General features: G+C 39.5%; 1 protein-coding gene across 1 annotated transcript; it reads right to left on the bottom strand.

The window, feature by feature from the left end:
• Positions 1-546: 546 nt before the first annotated feature.
• GNPTG (N-acetylglucosamine-1-phosphate transferase, gamma subunit) lies at positions 547-9334 on the bottom strand. Its single transcript, XM_010132284.1, has 9 exons — positions 9272-9334; positions 7142-7196; positions 6928-7011; positions 5809-5902; positions 4160-4274; positions 3513-3595; positions 3134-3262; positions 1819-1900; positions 547-738 (listed from the first exon to the last, which is right to left on the bottom strand). Exons 1-9 carry the CDS (start codon positions 9291-9293, stop codon positions 614-616), a joined length of 789 nt encoding a protein of 262 aa, XP_010130586.1. The 5' UTR covers positions 9294-9334; the 3' UTR covers positions 547-613.
• Between the last annotated feature and the right edge of the window lie 163 nt (positions 9335-9497).

The following is a 9497-nucleotide window of genomic DNA, read 5'->3' as shown; positions in this document are numbered from 1 at the left end:
CCCGCAGGAAAGGTAACAGCTCGCGTTGGAAGAGTCCATTTTATTCCGTTCCACATACAGAAAATGGCCACGCGTTCCCTTAACACAGCTGCTCTTTCCTGACAAGCTGGTGTTTTCATAGCGCCTTTCTGCCAGATCCGAACAGGTTCCGTTACCTGCTGTCCAGAGATGATCCACCTACGGGTGCCTTATGCACTGCTGTGGCAGAAAACACGGGGTTTTCTGCTAAAGTCTGCACCGAGACCACATTAGAGGAAACAACAGGTTCTTAACAGCGCCCTTGCGTCTTTCATGCGCCATCTCACAGAATTGGTCTTGAACTGTTTTGCATTTACACCACCTGTTACCATGCTTGATCAAAGAAAATAACAAAGCTGGGTCTGGAGACACAATCTGTAAACCTATGCCAAACACCCGCCTTAGTAAGGGAGTTTACAAACGTCAGAAACCAGCCAGCTCCTCAGCAACGGTGAGCGCTCACTCCATTACGTTCCCGTTGCTTTACGGCAGAAATTCATAAATGCTCGCAGAAGGTAAATCATCTTAGTGCCACAATAAATGTTCAGCTTGCTTGACATTCCATGTGAACTTGCTGTTTTCCACCCAAGTTTCTTCATGCAGTGTCACTCCAGATTCCTGTATCACCGTGCAGGTGCTCATCATCCTTTGACCCATTAAGAACACTCATCACTGCAGTTGCCAGTTTGTGACTTCCATGTTCAGCGCTGGTATTTTCAGCTGCAATAGTTAAGACATCAGTTATTTCTGCTTTTAAGCACCAAAACATTTTTATCACAGAACTCACTAAACAGTCATCTAGAGTAAGTTGTGAATTCTGCTTTTGATTATACAGTTCTAATCCTAAATAATTAAGTGCATTACCAAACAAGCAGAAATACCGTGCCAGCTACATAAACATAACACAAAGAAACATGCAGATAAAATGTCTTACAAAAATTCTGAGTTTCCCTAGAAAAGTCACCAAATCAAAAAAAGCAGAAGAAAATTTCTCAAAATGTAAAGAAGGAAAAATTGTGTCACCGATTTCAACTTCATTTAATTAGCTCAAAGGTTCATTGTTTTCTTGAGGTACCAATTCTGAACATAAAAAGTGTAAATATATATTCAGCGAAATTAATTCATGTAATAATGGGCACAATGGCCAGAAAGGAAGGGGTGCAGGGGACAAAAAAAAAACCCACAAAAGAAAAAAACAAACCAAAACCCACCAAACCGCACCATCATCACAAGACAAAGAAACCGAACTTGTCTGGAATTGATCCAGATAAGCCTTGCTTCTTCAGGGCTGGCAGCAAACAGTCTTTCTCTCTAAAACCTGCATGTGACATGGTACTTAGCTAACAGAAATCAGAAAAGAAAAAGAAAGGTATCTAAGAAAGTGTAAAAGCAATTCAAACAGACACAGGGAACATTTCAAGTGTTCCCGAAGGAGTCAGGCTTTGTGGTTGACTCTGCAGAAAGTGGAGTTACTTAGAAGATGCTTATGTGCTATGAAAGCTTTAACATCAACTTTCTTCTTCTCTGGCACCCTAAGTACTAGAGACAAACTTCAGCTACAACAGCAGTCAAAATTTTTCTCTAAAGCTAAAACTTCATGTCATCTACAGAGTTTCTGGGCAGCAGTATAAGTCTTCTTGCACAGGAATCAAGACCTAAGTATTTATTAAACACTTCGTCTACTGAATTTTACCTCCATGCATGCCAGATTATTTAATCCTTGCTGTAACCAAAACCAACATTCGGGTATTCACATTTTGAATAGAGAATAATGAAAAGGAACTATACCAAAAAACTCACCAGAATTTCCCTTGTACGCAATACCATGCTGACTTAATAAATCTTTAAGTTTTTTTACTTCTTTAGAAAGCTGCTTGTATTCCTAAGAAAGAAAATGCATTAAATGGCTTTCCCACTCCCCAAACGCGTACATAAAATGGACGTCTATAAAAGATAACGGGTCTGTGCACAGCTGTTACGGCTTTTGACTTGAAAGATCTGAAGGATAAAACTGCTTACTCCAAGAACAAGGTGCACGTGTTATAAATAAAGATGTATTTCTACGTTGCCAAAACAGGAGCCAGCTTTTTTCCGAGCCTGAAAGTCAAAATTAGGAATGCTCTCTGTAACTATTCCGGATCTATCCTCTAGCTAGCGTTTTATCATGACACAAAACTGGATTCCTAAGTTTGTTACAGGACCAGCCTTATTCTATTTTATATCTTAATGCTGCATTCTGGAAATCTGTCACCTTCTGAACTCTTGACCTAGTAACCTCATGTGCTCGCGTTCAGCAGTTTCTGTTAACTTACAGAGCCAGGGATTGCTTAGTGCTTTTGAATCTCAAACCATGTATCTGAAATCTCAAAGCAGCTAAAAAAAAAAAAAAAGTGAATATTCCAGCTCCTAACAATACTACATCCAAATGGTGATCTTTATATAAGTATATTCAGCTTAACCACAGTTTCTTTGGTTATATTCAGGCATTACTACATGGTGTTTTGTCTCTGCTACATTTTCAAATAAAATGACAACAGCGGCTTCTTCTCTGCATTATATCAAATTAATTCCCTTCCATGCTGGGTTTTTTGGTTTTTTTTTTTGATGTTCAGTTTGCACTTTTTGGCCCAGCACACCATCTGCCTCCATTTCCCTCTATTTCAGTTCTGTCGCAGAAGGACTCTTTACACACGTGGAAGTCAGTGAGGAACACAGCCAAGGCTTTCTGACACGAGTCTAGGTGATTATCCATCCACAGAGGGAAGTGTTAACATTCCCAAGGCTGGTTACACACTTATTGTCACTAGTAATTCCTTCACGTTTCCAGACTGATGCTCCCCAGAAGGAGTCTTCATAAGCCAAGCGCCCACACTAATTCCTGCACGCCACCCCATCTTACTGGGCATTCAGTTGTGCTGGTTTGTTTCTGAATTAGGGGCTGGAATAAAGGTATCAAATCACTCTGCAGACTGTTACATATTGAAACTAGAAATTATAATCTTGCGAAGACTTCAGCTGAATCCAAAGAGTTTTTACATAATGCTGTCACACTGATACTGTCATACAGTAAAAAAGTGGCAATTTAATTCCACATTGTAAATACTACACTCTATACCTTACTGCACTTCTCCACTGTTTCAAATTCCAGACTTATTTTCTTATTCTGCCTCTCAACTTCCTTTTCTTCTGTTGCTTTTAGAAGTCCTGCTTCCTCAAAAATCTCCTTCAGTGTTTTTTTGTATCCCTGAAAAAGAAAGTTTCCAAAAGACAACAGATCAATCCACCCAACTCTCATCTCTGCTTGTGATTTGCAGTGGCCATTCCAATTTCTCAAGCTTCACTGTAGAAAACATTACAATTACCAGTGATATAGCAGTTACAGAGCACAACATTATTTGCCAAATGCAGAATAAATGCATCCATTCCAAAAGGGGTAAACAGGTTTGGCTATCTGACATCAATTTACCAAACAGAGTTGGAAGAAATTAACAAACCTGCTCAGTTATTAGTTCATCATAGAGAAGCTGCTCTGCTTCATCCCACTTCCTCTGAAGGGCTTCAGTCAGACTCGGATAAACTGAAAAATGGAGGCAAACCATGCAGAAACCAACAGTGCTGCCCTGCATTCGTTAAAAACTCCTCTAGTACCATGCAAGCATATTTCTTTTAAGAACTCAGTGTTTTATACAATACATAGTTTCTACTGGTTTCAAGAGTTGGGGTTAAACTTAAATTCCACTTCATGCACTTAAAGTTTCTGGAGAATGCCACCAACCAAGTATTTTTTCTTTTATTTCCAGCTATAAGGCCTCATATTTCTTTCTGGAATGTAATTCTAACTGAGTTCTCCCTTTTTGAAATATAAGTAAATGAGCAGATACTATAGGGCTGATTCTTATGAACAGTCCAAGAAAAGAAAAAAAAAAAACAAACCCCACACTAGATCTATACTAGCAATGACAATTTATTTGAGAAATATCTGTGTGTTATAATGATTGGAATTTAAAATACACTTTGTATGTTATGTTACATTGAATACTCATTTATATCAAGTTACAAACTCAAAGAACCAAAAAAATTACACTCTGAAGTTGGCGTAATATGCCGGTTCTCCACACACAAATGATTCTCTAAATCTTACCTAAAAGAGAATGAGGATGGCACACGAGAGGAGTCTCAAACGTCAGAGAGTAAACACAAGTACTTGGCTCAGACACATAAGCCAATTTATTACTCTTTCCACAAACAAGATGAACCTAAACATCAGTAAAAAGAAAGGTGAGTGAAACACCTCCACATAAACAGGACCAGCCAGATGATCAGTTTGCTGTCTCAGCACTAGCAGATGTCATGTCAGTTTCCAGTGCTGTCACCCACCGAAAAAGAACCACAGCAAACACATCTTCAGGTTATTGTATCAAATGTGAAAATTGTGTCCTGTAATGGGAAACGATCCCCCCACCTATGGGTGGTCCTTGGACTCCCAAGCACCAGATTTTCAGCAAGAGTGAGAGACAAAAGGAGGGTGAACAAGACACCCTTTAGAACCTCCTGACATAAGCATAGTTCACCTAAATTTTATTTCTGACCAATGAGCTAAATAAAGAGAAGAATACACATCTAGCCCATAGAAATTTGTTTTCATCTTTAAACTGGCAGCACCAGTATTTTCTGTCTGTTCAAAGTTAAATACCAGTGAAAGATCTGAATCAGGATATCAAGGGTCGTACAAGAATAAGAATAGTAATTCTTCCTGCAGCCCCTGCAGAAGATAAAAACATCAACAAGGCACCTCCATCACAGTACAGACTAATTTCACACTGGCCAAGATACCCTGGCCCTTATCCCATCTTCACATTAGTTACGATTCCACCTACATATCCCTCTCTCTGAAGGACTGTACTGTCACCCATCATTGTAACAGTTACGCATCCTCCACACGGAAAGCAGCCTGTTGTGAACTATACGGGATCTTCAGCTCTTCTTCATGACAGCAATCCGTGTCAGCAGGGAATGTGAGGTTTAATTCATTGTATCAGTAAAAACATGTAACACATTGAAATGGGAGGCGGAAAAAGAAAAACATTAGTGAATAAAAGGATACATAACATGCGAATCCTGTGCCACACAGTGCGCAAGTCTCAGACACCCTTCTTTACCCTTCCAGTTGAATAGTTACTTGACACAGAGACTGTCTGAATGTGAAAGCAACATTTTAACCACTCCACAAAAGAAGAATTTTTACTTTTTCTTTAAAATGTACCCACACTAGAATCTGTTTCTCTTGAGTTCGTTCCTTTGCCACTCCCATATATTTGTTTCCTTCTTTAATTCTCCTTGCATGCCCTCTGCTCTTGTTTTAACACCTTTCTTAAGTTTCTCAGCATGCTGCTGTTACCTGCCTAATTCTTTTCCCTCCTTTTTCCTGGATGTTCATAGCACAATAGGCTGGCACCTTGAGTTCCGCAAATAGCTCTTTTTCTTTGTTTTTTCTGACATAAATTACTGTATGTTTCTACAGTAATGATAATACCAGAATATACAACTCTAACAAGGAAAAAAAAGATTTGAAAGTAACCCGTAATAATAAGTAAGTAACCTTCTTCAAAATCCATCCTCATTTTAGCTGCCCTCCTCCATCCATTCACCTAGCTCCTACAGGAATTCGTCTATGTTTTACATCCCATCTTAAATGACTTCCTCAAGGTAGGAGCATTTCAGTCTGTAGAGTGCCATGAGTGTGTACAGAGAGCCACGCTGTCTGAATTAGCACAGTCTAGGTTATTATACCTTTGTCTGTCTGCTCTTGGTTTCACAGGAGTCCCCTTCCCTCATCCACATTCCACAAAACGTGTTATTGTCAATTTCCCATTCATGCCAGATTCTGAAAAAAAAAACCAGGACATAATTTTATTTTAAGTTACTGGAAAGAAAAAGGTGAGTGTTCAGGAAGAAAAACAGGAACACCCTTACACCATGTTCAATTTAACCATATATACTTCATTTTTGTTGTCTTAGTATTTCCATTTCTCACAGGCAAGACCTTATCAACAGTGTGGTTTGTTATCAGCAGCATGACTTGGAGAGCATTTTGAACAGCTTTCAGGTTTTTTTGCACTTACAAATCTGTGTTTAAATGCAATAAAATACAGCTCATACATCAATCTCACAACACATTCCATGATGCTAGGTACCCTGTGCAACTCGTAGTGTTTGCGGGATTTTTAGAGCTGGTGAGAGCACCTACAAAAACTAGCCTCTACTTCTGCTAGTCCTAAAGCCAGTGATATTCTCAGCATCTTGATGTACCCTTTTCCTCTCATATTGTCTCCCTAATTATTGTGCATATAGGAAAAAAGTGACATCTATATACAAAATATTTAGAAAGGTAGTAATTTTAAAGCAGTGCTCTGATTTACAATTACATTTATCTTAGGTCTTACGATTTGGGTACTCCGCGGTGTTTGAACGCTTTGGGATACTTTTTTGAGGCCCACATTAAGTCTTTTATTACCTTTTATTAAATACATTTAACACAACCACTAGCCATGAAGCACTTTTCATTTTGTAAGGTTATATTCAACTCAAAGTGAAAATGGTGAACGGACATGAGATCTTTGTTAATATAAGCTGTAGTTAAACATTATTGACTTTCACACATGAACTTACCACACCTGCAGCTGGCACTGGTTATTAATCAGCTTCTAGCTAAAATAGGATGTTAGTATTTATCAACAAAAAAATCAGAATTTTTCAAGCCACGTTATTTTTATGCATAATACCTCGGGAACTACAATGCCCTAAGCTGACCAATAAAAGAATCTGAATTTTAAAACTGCCTCCTTTTTGACACTCTGTAAAATGATCTGGTAACAACACAGGTAGAACTTAAAAGTCTAAAAGCCTCACCCTAAAATCCCACTATAGGCATTCCACCGAAAAGTCTGCTCATGCTGAGTGACATTATGGAAAGGACAAAACTCATACTTGTACCTTAAAAAAAAATAGAAAAGAAAAAGAATAAATGTTTCAGACTGGAATTAAAATCTACTTTGTTCCTTAATAAATATAGAGAATCAAATATACAAAATATACAAATATACAAAAAATAGACATTACTCACGTGGCTTCCACAAAACTGAAACACTTTCCAGCAAGCCTAAAGAGATGTGCAGGGCCTAAAAGCACCACAAAACATCAGTAAGGAAGAATAATGGATAAATGTGGTTCAATTTAATCGAGTTACTGTGGAGACAAAATTGCAAGGAGTACGTGACAAATTTAGCTTTCTGCTGTACGTAAGGAAATGTGTATCTTCCACATGGTTACAGTAAGTTCCCATTGTTTTGCATCATGATCTTTAACACTTTTCATCTTCAATTCTCAGTGAAATAGATAAACCTCTTTCTACAGCACAAGTGAGAAACCTGTACACAAACAAATACTCGGAAGCCAGATCCATAAAAGGAATCGTCAGTCAAAAATCTTGTCAAAAAGTAACACTGGAATCTTTACAAGCCCTGCTTGGCAGCCGTTTGTTCCCAACGTCATCCAGACTCCTCAGGTTCGTGCTAGTAAAGCCCATTTGCCGAGAATCTCGACAGTGCTGCATGTTTAAGAGTTGCCGAGATGCTCGAAAGTGGCACTGCTTTTCACAGTCTGATCCAGTTGTCGTATTCAACCAGAAAAATCTTTTACAGTAAGTCAGCCAGGTCAGCAGTTACAATTCAACTCTTGCAGGATTGACCACTCCACCCCTGCTGCCGAAAGAATCCAAGACAGGTAACTCATCGTTCAGAACAGGGCCAAAAGTTCTGCACTATGTGCTAAAGGGGTACTTCAGTGTCCCTTAGGATAATTCTGCAAGGAATAACTAAGTATTTGTGGGGAAAGGAGGAGAAAAGAGGTAACAAAGCAAATATAATAAAACCCCATCCTGGATTCTAATTCCCCACTTGAAGGATTGCCCATGTACTTCTTCCAAAGATCCAGACAAGCAACTGTAGAAACAAAGATCGGACCACCAGAATCATGCCCCTGGAATGCCCCGACTCCTGGGATACAGGCAGATTCTCTTTCCCCTGTGATTTCTCTGACTGTATGATCTTGTATTTCATTCTACAGATGATCACAGTCGTGGCCAAATGGTCTGCCCCTTTACTACATGCTCTCCCCAGAGGGAGAAAAGCAAATCTGAACGTCCCTGAGGAATGGATGAAACTTGTGCCTCCAGTTCCTGGGCAGATGCTCTAAAAGAGAAATTACAGGAACTATTCGTCCGACTGTCTTGCAAAAGAAAAGGAGTAAGGTTTCCACGCTAGAGAAACAATTGTGCAAGACAGGGTTCCATGCCCTAGATTCCACTTCCAAAGACACTCCCAGGTTTTGGCTACACATTACGATCCCACATACAGGAAGGAAAGCTAGAGTACTGTCCATTTAACTTTTTCCTTGCTACTTTTGGCACCTTTCCAGTCAGTGTTCTGTTACTAATTTCATTTCTAACTATTTCACTCTTCACATGCAGTACGTGCAGAGTTTATACATTTTATTTGGGTTTACAAAACACGACAGACGACATTAAGCATAATTATGTCCAGTGTTACCGTTATCAAAATGCCCTTATTGAACCTGAGCAAGGTTGAAGTTGTCTCTAAGGTTAGCAGAGAGACAAGAGGTGTTTCCTTTTGCTTATGCTTTTCATTCAGTGTTTATCTACTCTTCTCCATATATGGTCTAGAATTTTTTAGATTCCTGTTTATTTTGCTAAAGCAGTGGATTTATAGTGCAGCACCTAGGCTTTGTGTGTGAAACTGAGCCTCTGTGATTCTGCTCCAAGACTACTCTTAGGGCTTTTTATAAAACAATTTTTTACTATTAAGTACTATCAGCTGATGGGATGACTCTTATACAACCATCTCAAGGACGTCAGAGATTATTTCAAGGCAAAAAAAGTGGTTAGTAAGAATCAGAAGGATTCGACTGACTCAAAGAGCACAGAATAAAACATATGGATAGCACTGTGACAAAAGCAGTCTGAACAGCACTAGGACGAGGAAGACCAAAGAGGTTTATCTAGGTTTTAACTCTTCAGAAGCACAACAAAATGTATTTACCCATGCTTATTTTCCATGATGGTCATAAAATGGCAAGTAGACTTAGTCTTGTCTGTGTAAGGTCAGGGCACACAATGCTCCAAAAGACTGTCGCTAAATTACTGAACACTGTACAAAAAAGTAACGCTTGCACATACCCGATACTGCAGACGGGGACATCTTTGGCTGCAGCCTATTCGTTTGAGGCAAGAAGGGGTTATTCAACCTTTCAAAAGAAGGAAGATTAAACGTTTAGGGCCGAGATACGCATCTGGCGACGGTTATATCCTCCTCGCCCCGAGCGTCTCGACACCTACAGCCACGCTCGACGTGCGGGGAGTAGCGACCCCCGCCCGTGGGCCCACCAGCGGCGCCGGCTGAGCC

Source organism: Buceros rhinoceros, unplaced genomic scaffold (assembly GCF_000710305.1).
Source record: "Buceros rhinoceros silvestris isolate BGI_N320 unplaced genomic scaffold, ASM71030v1 scaffold47962, whole genome shotgun sequence".
Classification (NCBI taxonomy): Eukaryota; Metazoa; Chordata; class Aves; order Bucerotiformes; family Bucerotidae; genus Buceros; species Buceros rhinoceros.
This window is presented reverse-complemented; position numbering and strand designations above follow the sequence as displayed.

Coding starts and splice junctions, on each gene's coding strand:
- GNPTG (XM_010132284.1), bottom strand. CDS start 9,293: ATGTCCCCGTCTGCAGTATCGG. Junction 4,275..5,808: donor CCAAGAGCAGACAGACAAAG/GTATAATAACCT, acceptor ACTGATGTTTAG/GTTCATCTTGTTTGTGGAAA. Junction 739..1,818: donor TGCGTACAAGGGAAATTCTG/GTGAGTTTTTTG, acceptor TAACTATTGCAG/CTGAAAATACCAGCGCTGAA.